The 18,894-nt window shown below is 55.9% G+C and overlaps 6 protein-coding genes across 6 annotated transcripts; 4 read left to right on the forward strand and 2 right to left on the reverse strand.

Annotated features, from left to right (window-relative positions):
- Positions 1-387: 387 nt before the first annotated feature.
- Positions 388-1,081, forward strand: INS49_008185 (uncharacterized protein; the record flags this gene model as incomplete). Its single annotated transcript, XM_043168930.1, has 2 exons — positions 388-736; positions 825-1,081. The coding sequence occupies 2 exons, from the start codon at positions 388-390 to the stop codon at positions 1,079-1,081; spliced, it is 606 nt and encodes a 201-aa protein (XP_043026610.1).
- A 592-nt stretch (positions 1,082-1,673) lies between these two features.
- Positions 1,674-3,374, reverse strand: INS49_008186 (uncharacterized protein; the record flags this gene model as incomplete). Its single annotated transcript, XM_043168931.1, has 1 exon — positions 1,674-3,374. The coding sequence occupies one exon, from the start codon at positions 3,372-3,374 to the stop codon at positions 1,674-1,676; it is 1,701 nt and encodes a 566-aa protein (XP_043026611.1).
- A 709-nt stretch (positions 3,375-4,083) lies between these two features.
- On the forward strand, positions 4,084-4,740 carry INS49_008187 (uncharacterized protein; the record flags this gene model as incomplete). Its single annotated transcript, XM_043168932.1, has 1 exon — positions 4,084-4,740. The coding sequence occupies one exon, from the start codon at positions 4,084-4,086 to the stop codon at positions 4,738-4,740; it is 657 nt and encodes a 218-aa protein (XP_043026612.1).
- A 2,317-nt stretch (positions 4,741-7,057) lies between these two features.
- On the forward strand, positions 7,058-7,305 carry INS49_008188 (uncharacterized protein; the record flags this gene model as incomplete). Its single annotated transcript, XM_043168933.1, has 2 exons — positions 7,058-7,190; positions 7,232-7,305. The coding sequence occupies 2 exons, from the start codon at positions 7,058-7,060 to the stop codon at positions 7,303-7,305; spliced, it is 207 nt and encodes a 68-aa protein (XP_043026613.1).
- A 2,705-nt stretch (positions 7,306-10,010) lies between these two features.
- INS49_008189 (uncharacterized protein) lies at positions 10,011-12,140 on the forward strand (the record flags this gene model as incomplete). Its single annotated transcript, XM_043168934.1, has 3 exons — positions 10,011-10,823; positions 10,898-11,204; positions 11,269-12,140. 3 exons carry the CDS (start codon positions 10,011-10,013, stop codon positions 12,138-12,140), a joined length of 1,992 nt encoding a protein of 663 aa, XP_043026614.1.
- Positions 12,141-13,564: 1,424 nt separating this feature from the next.
- INS49_008190 (uncharacterized protein) lies at positions 13,565-14,196 on the reverse strand (the record flags this gene model as incomplete). The annotated part of the gene is made up of 2 exons (XM_043168935.1): positions 13,565-14,075; positions 14,153-14,196. The coding sequence occupies 2 exons, from the start codon at positions 14,194-14,196 to the stop codon at positions 13,565-13,567; spliced, it is 555 nt and encodes a 184-aa protein (XP_043026615.1).
- Positions 14,197-18,894: the final 4,698 nt, after the last annotated feature.

An 18,894-nucleotide genomic window follows, 5' to 3' on the forward strand; every position in this document is an offset into this window, starting at 1 on the left:
CAGGCAAATGGATATCGAGGGTACGGATACCCGTGGGCTCATCAGACGAGACACGACGGCTGGCCTACGGCATTGTGCATGCAATTGGAGGCTGCAAGCCCTTGCATCTTGTGCGTCTAGACAGCAGTTTGAAGACAGGAGAAACCCTACCTCAATCAAAATTCAAATACATACTCCGAATCATGGTGAATCTATGGAATTAAAATGTTGCATTCAAAATTGATGTCGCCTGTGATTTGCACTTTCACCACTACCAATACCGTAAGGCCTAAGCCCAGGCGCAAGGCTGCTTGCCTGCCGAGAAATTTTTGGACCTGGATCTTCAACACCAGGACCACGAGCCTGTGACCGACTTCAACACACCCAACTCCACCATAAGTCGGCACAATGATCTGCAGAAACTGTTTACAAAGAGCAACGGCCCTCGGCCAACGCTCAATAATACAGAGGGCACCAATCCGACGAACATTCAGCGCGATATCGCCGAGGCAATCCGCCGCAGCCGCAGCCGCACCTACTGCTCCTGCGGGAAGTAACGCAACCACAACACCGGAGGAGGCCGCGCCGCGGTCATCATGCCCACCGGGCACAGTCCTCAACGGCCTGAATTACTTCAAGGGAAAGACGGACCCCGTGGCGCTGCCGGACAACGAGTACCCGGAGTGGCTGTGGTCGTGCCTGGACGTGGCGAAGGGGTCGGCAGCGGAGGAAGATGCAGATGCCGGTGATGAATTCTGTACGTTCTCACGCCACACTTTTCCCCTGTACCCTCCAAGATGCAGCGAGACGTGAAACCATTGTGCTGACAGCTTCGCCCAAAACAGCGAAATCCAAGAAGCAGCGACGGATAGCCGCCAAGCGGCAGCGCGAGCTCGAGGCCAAGATCCTGGCGACCGGCAACCTCGAGGCGCTGGCGCCCAAGATACCCATACAGCAGCAGTCGATCAACCTGCCGGGCAAGCCGGACGGCGACGTGGCAGACGCGATCCTGGCGGTGGAGAAGCGGGAGGAGCTGAGGAAGGCGATGAGGAAGGAGAGGAAGGCCAAGATCAAGGAGGACAACTATCTCAAGTCTATGTGAGCAATGGCTGTGGCGGACATCATGCCAAATTTTTGCACTTTGATCGGGACATGTTGTGTCATTGCTATCCAGAGCAGAGCAGGCAGCTGTTGGTCAATGCGTGGCATTATATCCATATGTACATTATTCGAGAGTCTGGCTCGGGCATACAGACTCCCGAGGCCTTTCAGGCCGCATGGTAACGGCACATCTTGCGTACCATGGTAGAGAAATATGTTCCAGTAACCAAACTGGTGTTGAGATATTCATGATAGGTTCTGCTCTCGCTCTCACTGGTGACGGTCCACGTGCCAACTTCAGTATCAGCACTGGTTGTTTCAAACAACTGAGAGTGCTCAGCGGTTTAAGCGATATTCCACTTTTTGAATCAAAGGCACTTCGACCTCCCAAGAACCTCGAGACTGCATTGCAGAATGAGTATGTTGGCAACAAAAAGTGTCATGACACTGTGTGGCTGCTACTCACACTGGCCTCCCACTTTGTCCTCTCCTTGACAGAACCGATTTCCCTCCACGACTGACCATCTTGGCCACGATACGAAGCCAAAATCCTGACACCAACCTCAAAATCTGGCAGCCTCTAGGTATGCTGTTCACTCGTCCTGGTCTTGATCTTCTGGTGGTAGTTCCCCAATTGAAGCAAGCTTCAACTGCCGGTCTTCCATGTGACCTTTGATCCTGCCTTCTATTCGTTTCCTTAGTAACGAGTTGGTCTTACTAGCCAGCTCTTCCCGCAAAGCATTGATCTGCTTTTCGATGTCTCTGACATCCTCGCGAACACCTCTGACTTGCTCCCTGCGCTCCTTCTCCTCCTCGTTCGCATCGTCGTCGGAATCGTCATCGTCATCATCGTAGTCTTCTCCGCTCTCACCTTCGACTGAGGCTCTGTCCCCACTCTTCAGTTCTGCGGCCTCGGCCCCAGCCGCTGGTGTTTCGGGAGCAAAGGCTGCAGGGGTAGCGCCTTCCTGAGTGGGAGTCTCTGCCATCTCCGAGCCCAGGTCATTGAGTTCGGCCTCGAGCTGAGCCTCGATCTCTGCGTCGATCATATCCGTATCGTTCGCGCCCACGTCCCATCCGTCATCGATCTCACCCTCGGCGTCCTCTTCTCCTTCAGCATCTAGATCCGGCGTGCCCGCCTGCATCGTATCCCTCCGTTCATCAATCCATTCATACCTTGTGCTGATGGCATTTTTGTCTTCTTGAAGGAGCCTCTGTACCTCTTGTTCCTTGTTGAGAATCTCACTTTTGTGTAAGCGCTTGCGGAACCTGCGATGGACCGCGTCATGCATTGGTGGCGTCAGACCATGTGGCCACCTGTGCCCGTCGAAGACGACCTTGGGAAGCTCTGCTGTCCGTGCCGAAGCCTCGTCATTCACTCTAGCGAAAACGAGTAGCATCTGAGAGATATCCGCAGATTTGACCATGAGCTTCTTGTCCCATGTCTTCATTCCCTCTGTAATCGTCGGCATATCGACGAGTACAGCCGCATACATGCGTCCTTGGACCGTGACAACCGCTCTCCGCTCATTAAGCCATCTGAGCTTGAAGTCCATGCCTCCCGAAGGAAACTTTTTGGAGTCCAGGCATGCGTTGATGTAGTCGCACTCAGGACCTTCCATCATGCGCAACACAATCTGTTCTTCGACGATGGGATCCTCCTCGGCGTCTTCCATCTCCGAGTCGTAGCCTGAGCCATTTTCACGGTAGAACGTCGACTTGTGGGAATCTTTGATAGCGATCCTGAATGACGAGTTTCTCCGGGCGCTCGGGGCATCGGGGCCTGACTTCAACTTAATCGTCCTCATCTTCTTCTTCGCGGGCTCCTGGGCGCTTCCGTTCGGCCGGGCCTCATCGCCACTATCGGGGTCGGCCTTAGCGCGCTTCTTCGCCGTCGGTTTCGATGTCCGCCCTGCTTTGGTCATAGTCAACGGGGCTGGTACCTCGCCTGGCGGCGGAGCGGCTGGCAGAGCAGTCCTGTTGGTTGGGAGAGGCTTCCTAGATGCTGGTGGTGTCTCGGAAATCGGTGTCGATGGCTGGCTCTTGCTGAAGGACAGCCTGATCTTGTGTGTCTTATTCTCAGTGGGAGTCGGTGGTACCGCAGGTGGTGGCATGATAGCTGCGTCTGTGGAAGATAGTATAGCCGCGGAGCCGGCAGGAGACATATGGTCTGGTGTTGCGACCTGTTGCGACGAGGTAATGGCGCTTGATGGATTGGCGGACCCAGGGCCGCTGCTAGATACAGACGGGTTCCGACTGATCTTCAGCTTGAGCTTTTTCCTCTCTGGTACCTCCATTTTGAGTTTATCGGAAAGCCAAGCAAGTTTGTCCGTAGTGTTGGCAGAGGGCGGTGCAAGTGGGCGTCGTCGAATTTTGTGACGAACGGTGTCTTGCGCGGTGCTGCGCTAGCTGCAAAAGGTCCGGGCTGGGTGAAGTGAGAACGCGTTTGCGAAGGGCTAGGTCGATGGACAAATGGCGTAGGTCATACTGCAACAAATGCTCGGCTGGTCGGTCAGACAATTAGGCGCTCATGCGGCAGGAAGGGCAGCAAACGGACAGAGAGGAGGCGTGAAGGCCAGAAGTATCGACTGTGGTTGCAGACCACTAAAAGGGATCTAGTGAGTGAAGTTGCGTAGCTCCTCCACCTGCATCTGGGGTCAACTGGTACCCAGATTATAGGGGATTTGCGGGTCGTAGTGGGGAAGCTCAGACTACCTGATCCCTGCAAGTTTGGGTACTTGGAGGTTGAGCCGCACCCACCAGCTGCAGGCAGAGTGGTGAAGCTGCTAGGTCCGTTCACTATACGTTAGATTGAATGTTCGCAGACAGCAATTATAAACCACGTCGGTTGGCGCAACTTCTTCCTCTCACTTACGACGCATTCTAGCGACTCGAACCAACCATGCACATGGTGACCGTGCCTTGACGACTGTCGAATACTCAAATCTTTTCCTCGAAGCCGTTCGAAAAACGCCAACGCGCTCTCGCTGCTGCCCTCCTGAGAAAATGACACCTCCGCAGGCCGTTTTCCACGCGCTCCTGCGGCCTGCCATAATCCAAATTCTGCGTGCAACTGGCTTCCACTCCGCAAGACCTGCCGTCATCGACAGCCTCACCGACCTCGCAGCCCGGTACCTGAACCTGCTATGCGAGGAAACGGCCCGCCACGCCAGTGACAACACCGGCGAGTTCGATTACAACGGTGCCGCGGCGCCGACCGTCGTGGACATACGGCTGGCGCTGCAGAACGCCGGCGCTTTCCTCCCCGAGCGCGATTTCGAGGAGCAAGACTACACAGGGAAGGAGGACACGAGAGGCGTGGACGACTTCGTGGCGTGGGCGACAGGACCCAAGAATGAAAACATCAGGCGGATTGCGTTGGACGGGGGTGAGGAGGGCGTCACGGACTACCTCAGCGCCTTGAAGAAGAGACACAGCAAGACTGCCGATGACTCAAGATACACTGGCACGTTACTGGGGAAGCCACACGGCCAAGGTCTTGTGGTTGTTGAGGGCCACAGCGAAATCGACAGCATCCGTAGCTGGGTTGAAAGGCAACGTGGGCCATCCAAGACCTCGCCCGACACGGACACCGAGTCTAGACCTGCGTCTAGTGGGCTCAGTTCTATTGGTACGATGGATGGGGAGATGGACCTGTCATAGGAGATGAAGCATCCGACCAAACGACGTCTGTCCTCGAAAGGCAAGAATGACATCAAAATAGAGGACGCTGAGAGTTGAGCTCCACATAGCTGCGACGAAGGCTCGGCTCATGATGACGATGAAGGTAGTCAGGGTGTTCAGCAGGCAATGGAGCCAGCGGTGCGTACGTTAGCCCTCACTACCCTTTTTAACAGCATATCTGACTAGCTGGCAGGCTTACCCGAGTTCGTTGCACAGGGCTGCCCGACTGGTAACAGATACATCTATACTTATCACTTCCTAAGGGTAGGCTACCTATCCGAAGTGGCTCAGTTCTCAAAGCCAACGATGAACAGCTCGGACAACGCTCTTGCAGGAATCACCGCGGAGTGAACGCTGACGTACATCGCATGACGTCTTGGGGCTTTCGCGTGGCAGCAACGGCTGTTTGCAAGCAAGTGACAGTAAAATATTCAAGAGGTTTAACATGCATAGCGTTGAAATTCTGGCGCATCAGGAACAAGGGGTCCATTCGGGAAGGTGACTGTCTCCATTGCCACCTTCGAGCCGTCCCCGAAGACAGACGGAAGTCAAAAAAACGGCGAGTCTCGACGGACACAAAGGCAGGTTGTGCTATCACCTGAGGGTCAGGGATAATACGGGATATCAAGAGAATAATGTTGCATGACTTATCGCAGTTGGGGTGAAGACGGCAAGAGCCGTCTGCGTAACTATTTGTGAAGTGCCGAAAAGTCTCTAGTGAAATACATGTCCAGGCTCATGGCTTTCCAGTATGAGCTCTACCTGGACCTCACCAGCTGACCTTCTCCGCTGCCCCTACTGGTCTCTGGCAGCACACAACGCCCCCTCATCAAACCCTCTATTATTTGTCCCGGGAGCTGCTACACTGCTTCCACTTAACCATGGCCCCGGCCAAGTCACCATTGATGGATGGAACCCAGAGATTTGAACCAGATTATAAGGGCATTCAGCATTTTACGAAATCCAGAAAGGTCCTCACAAGCTCGGGTGATAGTAGATCTCCCTGATACCCGAACTGATCAAGGCGAGGTAGCTAAAGGCCCGCGACATGGTCCCCGGGTGCTTGGCAGCAGCGCAATTTATTCTCGGAGAATTTCTGTCTAGATGCACCACATCCTTAAGCCCCCCGTTGATGTCCAGGTGCTGATACAAAGCTGCGCCGTCGCCAACCCGAACAGGCTGTGAGCCCTTGTATCCCTCCCAAGTGGTCGAGCCTCAGCTCGGGAATCTCAACGGCTTCCCTCATGGTGACGGAAAGACTGTGTATCGCTCTACGTGTTGTACAGGCCCTCGGCCACGCGGTGCGTGGCAAAATAGCTCATCGAGGTCACCACGGAGTATGAAAGAGATTGTCTGGCCATCTTGAACGTTGTCGCCGTACGGACTGCCGCGGCCTAGTCATCCTTCTCCCTTCACATCCATCTGCAGCTTCGGCCCTGCCCTCTCTTCCGGAGCTGTGTGGACTTGGGGCCTGGCTCGTGGACGTCCTGGAGCACTGATGTCGTGTACTCGGCCCTCGCGCAGCCGAGAGTCAGGAATTAAATCTACATTTCGGGGCGTCTGGCTCCAGATGCACTCGACATGGCAAGCCACGTCCGTCCTCGCGGATGTACCAGGTCTGCAGAATGTTGCACGAGGCGAGGTACGACAGCTTGGTGGCACCGATATGAGAGAGCTGAATGAGCTCGGGAGCTCCTAGACATGAAGTATGTTGCGGCTGAAAAGTAGTGGTGGTAGTCTACTGAAGTGGTTAAGCCCCCGAAGTCTCCGATTTATGTACGTTGCGAGTACGTCACTTTGTTCAAGAGTCGTGATTCAAATAGAGTTGAACACACGAAGTCCCCCTGTATCCATGCGCTTTTTGAGACTAATAGACATTTCACTGAGACACTCTTTGTCATCTGTCTTAGTCTTGCAACGACTATTGAGTAAACAGCAACCAGGACTTTGACATCGAACCATCCCGACGAAACTGGCGACGGGCATGGGCATGCAATGGACTCACTGTATCAAGGCTGTGCTGCACCATCCCATGACTGACAATTACTGCATGTGAGCGTCGGGGGCTAGCCTGTGATAGATTAGATTCTACACGGCGGACAGTCATCCGAGTGAGCAATCCGAGCAATGGTCTGTTCGTCCGACAAGGCGAAACTCGAGAAACAGCCATTCGGACCAACGAAATAAGCTTATCGCGATCAAATGCGGGCCCGGCTCTACGGTATCGCGACTGTTGCATTGTCCGCCAGTGACACCGAGTCAGTTGATGGATTTGTGACGAGTTGAACCCAAACAGATGGCATCGAGCTCATCAACGAGGAGCACCTACGGGAATGACGCCGACCGCACGAGCCTCCAAGGCGCCGTTGCCAACGCCCAAGACTCTGGCATATGCTCCGCCGTTTGCTCCGGCGACAGAGATCGATCCCGTACGTCACATGGGACGGGCCCAGCTAAGCTTCCGCCACAGACTTCGATGCCATCAAGGGTGTGCTGCCCCAGGCTGCCAGCGCCAGCGCCAGTGCGATCCTGCCGGGACAGTAGCAAGGAACTGTAAAATGAGGATCACCGCCGTGAGTTGTAAACTCTCCGGGGGCTGAGAAAGTAATCAAAAAAGCAAAAGCCTTTGACATCATTAACGACACATCAACGCCGTTCCCCAGACTTTCCGGGGGGTCGATCAATGATTTGCGGCCCTGACTCGCTCGCCGTGCTCCGTAGGCGGGCAGAGGCGGGATAGTCGGTCTGGAACTTCACAGTATGGATATCCTGACGAGCCGGGGGGGGGGGCCTCGAACATGCGGTGTCGTGTCGTGCCGGTTCGAACACCAGCGAGAGATGTGGCACGCGGTGCCCAGGCGTGCATGCTCTCCCGCCGCCTGGAACACAACTGTCGAATGGGCGGAAGTTGAGCTCAGCCGAGCACACTGGCAGCGCTCTAAGCTTCATGCGGGCTGCTAGCTGACTTGGCCGGGGCGGCCATGGCGGTCGCATGACCACTGGGCGTGAAGGAGCCGTGTAGGCTCGCCTATCGATGACCACATGGCAAGCCCCGGCAGCTGTTTCTCACTTCAAGGCTACCGCGCATGCGTACTAGTTGTCGGTAGTGCTGGCAGCATGATCGGGGCTAGGAACGCGTCTAATCTTAGGGTACGGATGCACAAGAATAGGGCGAGCTATTCTCTGGACACACACACACACACACAGAGGAGTACCTTTAAGCTTTGGCACTCGGCAAGCTCGCTGACATCATGTGGGCTGAGCTGAGCGCGAGACAAGACTTGTCGCGCGTGCTAGCCTGCAGTCTGCAGTCAGGAATTGATGAATATGTCTTGTCTTTCCAAGAGCGGAGCGGCCCGAACAAAGCCTCAAAAGTCCGCGTGTCGCTCGCCGAGCAGGGCGTGGCGAAGAGATGTGTCGCGGCGGAAAGTCTAATAGATACAATCGAAACTGTAGCATGTGTGTGTCGTGTGAGTAGGAATGACAAAAATCCAGTAGGAAAAGGTTGTCTGTCAGCCAGGATCGTTTTTGGCTACTGCAGGCGCAAATCGGCAAATCCAGGGTCTCCGGGGAAGGAGACCACCCACTACCACCACGCTAGCTGGCAGGGTGGGTTTTTGCACAGTATCCTTTTCTCGCTGGCCCAAGCGACGTGGCAGACCGTTCGGGCACATTGCGACCCAGAGGGGAAGAGCTTGACCTGGCGATGGAGCCCCGGGTCCTCTTTGGGCCCCAGGGGCCCTTGCAGAGGCCTGCAGAGGAAGGGAACAGAACGTTCGGTCCGGAGTTTTGGCGCTTGGTCCTGCAAGAAATCTGGAAAATCCAGCCCAGGCCCTGCGAGGACTCCACAACACACACAGCAGGCGGTCAACGACCGAGTGGGTTTGCGAGTGAGAAGAAGCAGACGTGTCTGCCGTAAAAGTAGATACTGTGCAGGACTATGCAGCACTATGCAGGAGTCAATTACTGTATTGTATTCAGACCGAACCCGTTGCTGCTGCCATGTGTGCACAGATACAGGCAGATGGTGTTTTCTTCTGTTGCCCGTTACACCGGCTGACCCGGGTCGAACAGTCACGGGGCAACAGACGGCACTTTCCATGGTTTGGCAGAGACGGGGGTGCCCAGGCGGATGGGATGGGCTGGATGGATGGGATAGATGGACGGACAGATGGCAAGGTGTGACACAGTGACAGAGAGACAGCAGGAAAGAGTCTCAGGCGCCGCTGCAATGCTGATCCATGACCCCGATTCCGCGCCTGGGCCAGGGGGTCGCGTGCGGGCAGAGCCAATGGGCCGGCTCCAATGGCGCGCCAAGAGGCTTGCACCCTCGTCCAGTCTTGTCGTGCTTGTCTGGTCTTGTCTGGCCTGGTCTTCCAAGGCTGTCTTTGTTGTCTGCTCCCGCGGGAGATGGAGTCACAGACCACCCGCCTAGGCCAGAGTTGTTGTTTGATGCGCCCGCGCTGACTGGCCACGCTTCCGCCCGGCCAGGAAACCCTTCCGACATCCTGAGAGAGCTTGCAAGAGCTTGCAAGAGACGCAAAACATCAGAAACACGCCAGTCAAGCCCTGCACATCTGGGCAGACAGCCAGACAGCCAGGCAGACAGTTAGACGGCGATAGCCCTACAGTGGGCGGGCGGACGGGCGGACAGTGGATCGCTGTGCTTCCGATCGATCATCAGTCACCTGGAAAGACTGCCCCAAACCAACCTTAACCCGCCATCTCTGCCCGGTGCCGTGGGCCCCGCGCGCTCATCATCCCGATTAGCGACCGGCCCCATCATCACCATCACTGCCATCGCCTGGGCGTTGGGCTGTGGTTGCTGGGCAGAGGAGCAGCTGGTGCCAGGTACTCACTCCTCCCAAGGGCTGGCGCTACAGTGCTGGGTGCTGGGTGCTTGGTCCAGGGTGCGGTGGTAATGCCGTCTGCTATACGCTATACGCATAGTGCCTACCTATGTGATGCTGTACCGTGTACATGTTTCTATCCGCGCTGTGCCAGCTGTGCCCGGCGTACCCAGGTACCCACCCGTACCTGCCTGCCCACTGCAGCGTGCAATGCAGGGTGCAGCCCGCAGCAGGACCCCAAGAGTACAGCTGGTTGCTGACCTCGGGACGGCACCACCCACACCGTCCCACGGTCCACCCGCCCAAGCCCACCTTGGGTAACCCAAGTCCAGATGACGGGGCCCCAATTTCTACATTGCCATTGATAACCACTTTGCCTACCCGTCTTCGCCGTGTATAATGCCTTCTTCATCTCCTCCTCCTCCCCCTCCCCTTTCCCCACCCCAGTCGCTCGTGGGATCCTCGAAAAACAATACTCCTCGTCTCGAGTCCATTGCCGCCTTCCCACGCCTCGCCATTGCCGCCCACTCCACCTCTGCCGAGTCCTCAGCGTCCAACTCACCTCGATTCCCGCTTGCCGTCCCGCACGCGACCACTTCCGCTTCTACTTCCGCTTCTACTTCCGCTTCAGGGGCTCTCGGCATACTCCCCTCTCCCACCACCGAGGGCTCCTCAACTGCTCGCGCGAGGAGGGCTACAGTCTCTGATGCCGTTGCATCCTCCACCTCCACCACCGCCTCCCATCCTGTAGACATCGAGATGGACCCCATAAACCCCAACCCCGTTGGCCATCGCCGCCGACGGAGCAGCCTCATGTCGCCAGCCACCAGCGCACAAGGCCAGCCTTCTGGGAGGGGTTCTCACACCAGAGGCCCTTCCGTATCTGGCCAGTTTCACACTGACGAGCCCAAAATATCAGAAGAGAGCCAGTCTACCATCAAGGACAAGAACGGTGTCATAAGACACCCCATAAATAACAACGACTTCTCGGACGAGGATCTGCACGACGACGAGGAGACCGGCCTCACCACCAAGGAGAGGCGGAGGAAACAGAAGAAGAGGAGGCGGAACACTCTGCTCGACCAACGGATAGCACGGGACAACGTCACAGCAGAAGAGAAAAAGGAGGCAGACCAAACCGTCATCCGGAAACTGGCCGTCAATGGCACCCTGATCGGCCTCTGGTATCTCTTTTCGTTGGGTATTTCACTTGTATGCCGGATTCCCCCTGTCCCGGGGCAAATTTCGAAAAAGAACTTGGCCTGTGATACTGACTAGAGAAACAGTATAACAAGTGGATGTTTGATACCGCCCGACTCAACTTCCCCTTCCCGCTCTTCACCACATCCGTACACATGCTTGTGCAATTTACACTCGCCTCTGTTGTTCTTTATTGTGTACCATCGTTGAGACCACAAAATGCCCCAAGGAATATATCGGAGTTTCGCGACTCGGCACAAGACTCGGAGCCAGAGCGGCCCCTCATGACCAAGATGTTTTACCTTACTCGGATAGGACCCTGCGGTGCGGCCACAGGGCTTGATATCGGGTTGGGCAACACATCTCTCAAATTTATCACACTTACGTTTTACAGTAAGAATATTCTCCCCTCTCCTGACTGCGCGCGTGTTTTAGCACCGACTGACCTTCGTACTAGCAATGTGCAAGTCATCCTCACTGGCGTTCGTTCTCATATTCGCCTTCATGTTTAGGCTCGAGTCGCCCACATGGAAGCTAGTGAGCATCATCGCCACCATGACCGCAGGAGTTGTCATGATGGTAGCCGGCGAGGTCGAATTCAACCTGGCCGGTTTCATCCTCGTCATCTCTGCCGCCTTTTTCTCTGGCTTCCGCTGGGGACTCACGCAGATACTGTTGCTCCGCAACCCCGCCACCTCCAACCCGTTCTCCAGCATCTTCTTCCTCGCGCCCGTCATGTTCCTCACACTTATTTGCATCGCCGTCCCCACCGAGGGTTTATTTGAGCTCATGGAGGGCATGCGGGGTCTCGTCGACGAATGGGGCTTTGCTGCACCCCTGCTGGTTCTATTCCCAGGCACTATCGCCTTTCTCATGACGGCTTCTGAATTCGCTTTGCTGCAGCGCACTTCGGTCGTCACTCTCTCGATTGCAGGCATCTTCAAGGAGGTCGTGACAATCTCCACAGCGACGCTCGTCTTTGACGACAAGCTGACTCCCATTAACATCTCCGGGCTATTCGTTACGATTGGCGCAATCTGCGCCTACAATTATATCAAAATCACCAAGATGCGAGCAGATGCGCAAACCGACGTCCACGGCAGGCGGCCCGACGAGGACGGCGATATGACCAGCCCGAGCTCGAGCGGTACTGATGTCGAAGACGAAGGAGGCGAAGAGACGGGCCTCCTGGCCGCAAGGCCTAGCGCCGAGGTAGAGCAGGGCGACCTCGTGACCGTGGATGGAGATTTTGTATTCCCGCCCCGGGCACCGCAAGCTCCCGTACGCGCCTCAATGGACGAGCGAGACAAATTGGACCGACAAGACTGAAAGGGCAACCCCGGCTGCTGCCCAACCTCGAACTGAGGGAAGGATAAAATGGAGGACCAGGACAAAAGGACTCAGAGATACCCAAAAATTTTCGACAATGCATGCTCGACGCGCCCAGCGAGCGAGTTTGTTTGCATATCACAGGATATACTGTACATTTTCAGTGCATAGATTGGGAGGATTTACGGGAAGGAAATGCTCACATGGTGCTTGCCTCCTCTCGGGCTGGCTGCATCTTGCGGCCGAGGGGGGAATGCTCTGCAAAGCACCAGAAATCACATATTGTATATTCATATAGCAACAATAGGGTGGGGAGAGTGTCAATCAGATATATCTCCCAGGTCGGGAGATTCTCCCAACAACTGCACTTCTCATGGCAATCCCTCCATTGTGTTCTCTGTCTTCCGACGATGGCGCTAATGGCCCTTGACTGTCACTGGCAACTAATACTGGAATGACCTCATGCGTGTAGAGAAAGATGGAGGTTATACAGACAGGACGGGCTGGACACGTGCACGTCCTACGTTGATTAGCTCAATTGTACTGCACGTAGGTAGCGTATAAACTTAAGACCACGGCTGAGTTCGCTGTCAGATTTTAAGCTTATTTCCCAAACAAACCGCCACCCAACTCCGCCCCCTCGCCTCTTTCTCCGACAATAGCACAGAGACCCTGTTCCCTGGGCCTCACGACAGAGAACCTTGGAAACCCAGACATTGAACATAGGACCGAATGGATTGGCTGACTGGATTGATTCGGACCCTGTGACTTTGGAACGGTGAAAGGTAGAAACCTGCTTGTGCCGGTACCTTTGTGGCGCCGCTCTGTCCCCCGGTTGATAGAAGTGTGTTGTTTACTGTCGTGTGACTCGCCCGCCCGGTTCAAAGACCGGGTGATGCAGAGCGAGTGGTCGGGGCGCGCCGCCTGCAGCGAGGGAACGAGGCCTCCCAACTGCGGATCTCGGCAGACGGGGGGGTCCCCAGCTGCCCCAGCCACGTGGGGCCCTTCAGCTCAATACGCAAAGTGTGTTTTATCCGTATGCATTCACGATTTAGCAAATCACACAGTGGGACACAATGTACATGCATGCATCACTGGCTAGCCCTGGGGATGGCTAGCCTGGCGAGACGCCAGATACCCGTGCGGAAGGGTCGTATGTATGAATTACAATTAATACAGCCTCGACTTAATCTTCCTTTTCTCCCTTTCCGCCACAGCAGTGAAGTAAACCAGAAATCAAGTGTTGATGCCCTAGAGGTATTCCGTAACGCCTGCCCGTCATATTGTCACCGCTGCTGAATTCCCCCTCCAGGAGCAGCAGTGTGTATCATAGGTCCGTCATTTTCTCATCCCTGGCGGCAACAGCGAACCTGCCTGCCGCGCCTTGCTTCCATCACCGATACAAGGAATGTGGAGCAGCCCTTTTAAGACTTGGCCGGAGGCGGTCCTGGAGGCGGCTCGTAGACGTTATCTCCTCCGCGCGGGTAGTAGGACGAAGTCGGCTGCTGCAGCGGGATGTCGTTGTTGTGGGTGTTGTGCTGGCCATAGTAGCCCTCATTCGAGTTGAACGTCTGGCCCGTGTACTGATTGGGCACGGGGCCCTGGGCGGGCGTGTACTGCGGCGGGGGCGGCTGCTGGTACTGCGGCTGCTGGTTGTTGCCGAACTTGTTGTGGCCGAACCAGCCGCCGCCGTACTGGGGCTGCTGCTGGCCGCCCGCGTTGTACTGGCCGCCGGGCATCATCCAGCCGGTGCCGTAGCGCGGGTTCAGGCCCCGGGTGCGGCGGCGCCGGTTCGAGATGCAGCTCCAGATGACGAAGAGGGAGAGGAAGAAGACGATGACGACGGCGGCGAGGACCCAGCGGCCCCAGTATGACCAGTTGTTCTGGTAGCAGCGACCATTTCTCAAGTGGTAGCCGGAGGGACAGCCCGTGGTGCTGTGATGGTTAGCATGGTTGGGGTCTAATGCGGGTGGATGTGGAGCAGATTTGGCAGAGGAAAAGAGTAGGCTTACTATTGTCTGGGGGCCAGACCTCCGCCCAGTTCCGGAATGATCATGACTGCGGGTGTTTGGTTGTTTTCGTTTGCTGATGATTCCTCACGATGGACTCACTGATAGCGACTCTAGGCCAGATGAGGTGAAAGGCAGGTAGGGTATGTTTTGTTGACTGCACAAGCCTGCGATTGCGAAATGATGCTGTATGCAGTGGGGAACCCAAGGGACGGCGTCGGTTGACGTTATGCGGATGTGCTGGGCTCTCTACCTTAAATGAAGCGAGGGCAGCTGGGCAGTGCTGGGCTTGCTGGGATGACGACCACTGACGAAGAGACATGGATGACGTCCGCCAGAGCAGCAGGAAGGTGGTCTGGTCTGCTGGCTGCCGGACTCCCGAACCTTCCCTCACACTTGCAGACTTGGCAGGCCACAATCAGAAGCGGACTCTAGCAGCTTCTGGCGGTCGCCCTGGGTGCGCCACTAACACGGACGGCCGGCTGGTCCACCAGTTGCTGGTGCACCAAGTGGTTTACGCTGATAAGCGGCCCATCCAGCTTGGCGGGCCCAACCCAAGGAGGCCGGCGCGCGTCACTTTCCCCATCCGAGGGCTAAGACAGCGTGACTGCTCCTCATCACGCTTGGCCTGTGACCGGGGCGGTCACCAGCAGTGCTCCTCTTGAGCTGATCACCGGTGGCTGTGCTCTTGTCCGCCGGACCTGGCCCTCGTACTACTGACTGTAGTCTATTTGTTTTTGTTTGTAAGCCATCGCAGCAGCCAATCTAACGTGCTCACTGTTGCTGCCCGTCGCATCCATCGTCGGCGCAGCCACGATAAGATTTGGAATGCCCTCAACTCAATCTCCACATGCCATGGCAAGGCTGATTCTCAACAACAAGCGCACACACTGGCACGAGGGTCCCAGGAGGTGAGATGGAGAATGCTCCGCGCTCTCTCCACTCTTTTGCTCCTTCGAAACGCCATGGCATGATCCAGCTTTTAAGACGACAATACGCCCGTACGCCTGTACGCGACCACGCTCCCGTGGCCAGTGTCAAGGGCTGCTTGCCGCTCCCACCGCTTATCATCTTGACACTGCGCCTCAACGCTGACTTATACCATCTAGCAGAGAACCTACCACGCCCGTGCCATCTGGTTCTGCCACATATGTAACTGCCTGCGGCAGTTGCTGGAAACTTTCGACAACTCGTGTCTTCACGTGACTCGCATTCCCTGCCGCACGCAGGCACCGCCTCCCTTCAACGACCCTTTCGGTGCGGCTTCTAGGCTTTCCCGGAGTGTTTGACCTTGCACGCGGCCATCAGGTCTCGAAGCCAATTTCGGGCATGTCTCGTTCTCGACCGACACCAAGCTGCTCTTGGTCGCGTGCCCTAGTGGAGCATCAGTTGGAAGTGCCTGGAAGCCCCCGTGGCGTCAGGCTTCGTATGTTGCCTGCGGGCAGCAACACTGCGCTTCAGAAACACCATACTGGCATGAATGCCTGCTGGTTCCTACCGAATTGCCCTTTGGCTACTGGCATGTGCTTGCTCTTGATCTGGCTGCACTGCCTCGTAGCTGCACAGCTCCTCGATGGTCTTTTCCAGGTCTGTCAGGGCATGGGGGCGGGCGAGCGTCCGGCGAGGACTCCCATCGTCTGCGAGGGCGTGGATACCGATGGTCCGATCTGTATTCATCCATCGTATGGCTAGTCAGCAACACATTCTTGAGCTTTATGGGTCAAGGACATTGTGGCCATTGGAGAACTTAGCCTTGAGAAGACGGATTACTAATGGCAGACTCAAACCTTCTAGTTCTCAGGCAAGCCAAGCCTCATGGCAGCATGCTCGGGGAGGAACTTTAGAACCTTCACATCAGGACTGGACGGATGCGTGGCAGTGATGCGAGGTAAAACCCAGCCAGGCCCACCAACTACGGACCCATTGGACAAAGTGGAAGTCCAAGTTGAGTTTCGGTCCACCAAGAACATTAACAAGCAGTGACAGCTCGCTGACACTTCCGATGAGGTTGGGATGATATTGCACAAGCAGCCGCACCATCCGTTGACACCTTCGAAAGGATGCTGTCGACACTCCTGCGACATCGAGTCTGCCAGAGGTGGCACGGTAAGCTGCCTTGACCGCTCAGCGTCTCAACCTAACCCATCTCAGCATGGAGGTCTTCTCCATGCTTCCTCGTGTGGTATCTTGATAGCCGGACATGGTCTACGCCCCGTGGATGCCGGGGCTTCCGCCTTCACGGAGGGGTATGCAATTGCAGGTACACCGTGACGGAATATCGCAGTAACACTGCCACGGTTAGTTTGGCATGGATAAAGCCTCAACCATGACCACTGCGTCTTTTCCTGGCTGAATCCGTCCCGCCCCAACCAGGCCCAGGCGAGGTCATAGCTCCCTCCGCGCGGGCGCGAGACTCGGAATTTTTTATTCCAAGAACGATGATCTCCCACATGGCCCACTGCTCCCTTACTCGAGTTAGTATGTTGCACATGACTTCTAGGGCTTCACAGATGCTTCACCTGCACTTTTTGTGTGGGTATGCGTGACTTAGATCAGAACTCACATCGCCCTTTGTGGAAAACTCCGAAGAGGAGCGAAGATCACACTTTCACACTTGAGTGATACGGACAAGGAGCCATCTGTGGGTAGGCTTGACTCGACGTTGTCGTATTGACGTATACGGCGCGTTCGTAGAACTGAAGCTGGGCAGCACCATACAATTTGGGACGGATCATGTGTTGCATACTAGAAAAGTGCAAGACAACATCTGTTGTTGTCATGAAAGGAGTCGCGTACGACAGCTGCACCGTACATTTTAAGCTCTAGGCGGCTCTTTCTATGTACAGGGCAACTTCAGTGGGTGAACGGTAGATGGTGCTACTTTCGGGCTAATAACTCTAAAACTTTCCTAGCCTATGGAGAACAGTTCCACAAATTCTGGAACAACAAAAGGGAAGATGGCAGGTGCCGCGGCAGCTTAGACTTCACTACTTTCACTACTGATCTCCGGATCGTCGAACCCTCCGGAGCTTGAGGACTGGGCGTCCCCACAAGTACTACTTACTTCGTGTTTCGACCGCCAAATCTGCGAGGGAATTTGTTCGTGCGACATCTGCGGGCGGCAACCTGAGCCCACAGAAACTCCTCCCATGACGATGACGACGGCCTGCCACCTCGCGCCCCCCAGAAACAAAAATCGCCTGGGCTGGCGCACGAGTCGGTGACCAGGAGCCCTGGTGGCCGGATTTTGGCAGTGCTTGTCTCTGATCCGATCGTCGGTCCCGAGTCAACATCGGCTGACAATCTCCTGTGAAGGGACCCCAATGGATGTAGCAGAGTTGCAGCTCATCCCCACGCGCTTGTCGCAACGGTGAGCCTCTTACTGATCGGCACCCGGCACCCACGCGTCACGGCTCATACAAGAGGAAAGACAAATTTCACATGACGAAATCTTAGGAAGGGACACGCACGAGCTTGTGGAGCGCGCAGGTCTTCCAGACCAATCTTTCCTGGGCCCCAGTGTCCATGGCGTGCAACGGGGCGGAGGGGTTCGGCTTCATCTCGATAGTCACGAGCACGAGTGCTCCATGATGGCCTCGCCTCGCCGGCTATAGCTGCTCTATTGACCTGGGTGCCACGAGTATGTGTCATGGCCAGGCACGGAAGCCATCCCGCTCGACTCGAGATATCTCGAGCTGCGAGTATAGCATGCCCCGCTTCCCTATAGCAATCCGCATTAACTGGAGTCCTCAGGCTAGGGAAATTATCAAGGACCACAACCCATGGATACTTCCAACTAGGCGCCGCTTACCCGGCGGTACCTTGGTATTTCTCCTCAATATTCCGACGAGTTTGCGCCTTTATCAGCAGACCAGATACTGATAACGTCAGTGTAGGTATTGGCAAGTTGCCAATGGATAGAGCCCACGAGATCGTCCAGCCTCGACTGCGACCCCATCTCCCTCAGAAGCGGAGATGAACGGGGAGTCGATTCCGCGTTCCACGTGGACTTAAGCCCGCTGGAAAACCCACCCTCGCCGATTCCAATAATATACCAGGGAACAACAAGGGGCTCGAAGCTGTTGCGAGGACTCGACCGCTCTGAGCCGTCGCAATCTCGTGAGAGTTGCAGGAGGAGTGCCCCATAGGCCCGGGACTGTCGGTGCCGGCAGCGCAGCAAGACATTGTCTCCCTGTCAGAGAAGATCAAAGATACGACGGCGACTGTCAATCCCCGTCAGCCACTCTATCTGCTTCGGAAATGGCACGTAAGGGATTTGATATGATGTTGCATCACAATCCCTAGTACGCGGGATGGAACATCTCGCTTGCTGGTCATGCACTAGCTTCCGCGCGTTGAGGTTTCGTCATTGGCAGTCGAATGGACGTGCAAAACGTGGAGGGAGAGTGTCGAGTCGGGCGGGAGAGAGCGCTCTTTCTCTCGTGAGAAGAGGAGCCCGTCCACTCTCGGGACCAGGATGATGCTTTTCTGTCAAACTCAAGACTGACTCCAGAGTCCAGTCAACAACTGGGTCACAGGCCTGTGCGAGCCCAGCGCACAGCAGGACTAGTTGATGGCGCCCGGCCGGGAATGTCATTTAGATTGATGAGGGGGTCGAGCATGATGCCTTGGTCAGGATCACGAGGAAACCTTCAGTCATGCTGGGGCCTGGCCGTTGCTGGTGGTGAGCAAGTTTAACCGGCGCCGCGAGTGCTCTTCCTGCTCCTCCGCCACCACCAAGGCGG

This window comes from Diaporthe citri, assembly GCF_014595645.1.
Source record: "Diaporthe citri strain NFHF-8-4 chromosome Unknown scaffold_3, whole genome shotgun sequence".
Lineage (NCBI taxonomy): Eukaryota > Fungi > Ascomycota > Sordariomycetes > Diaporthales > Diaporthaceae > Diaporthe > Diaporthe citri.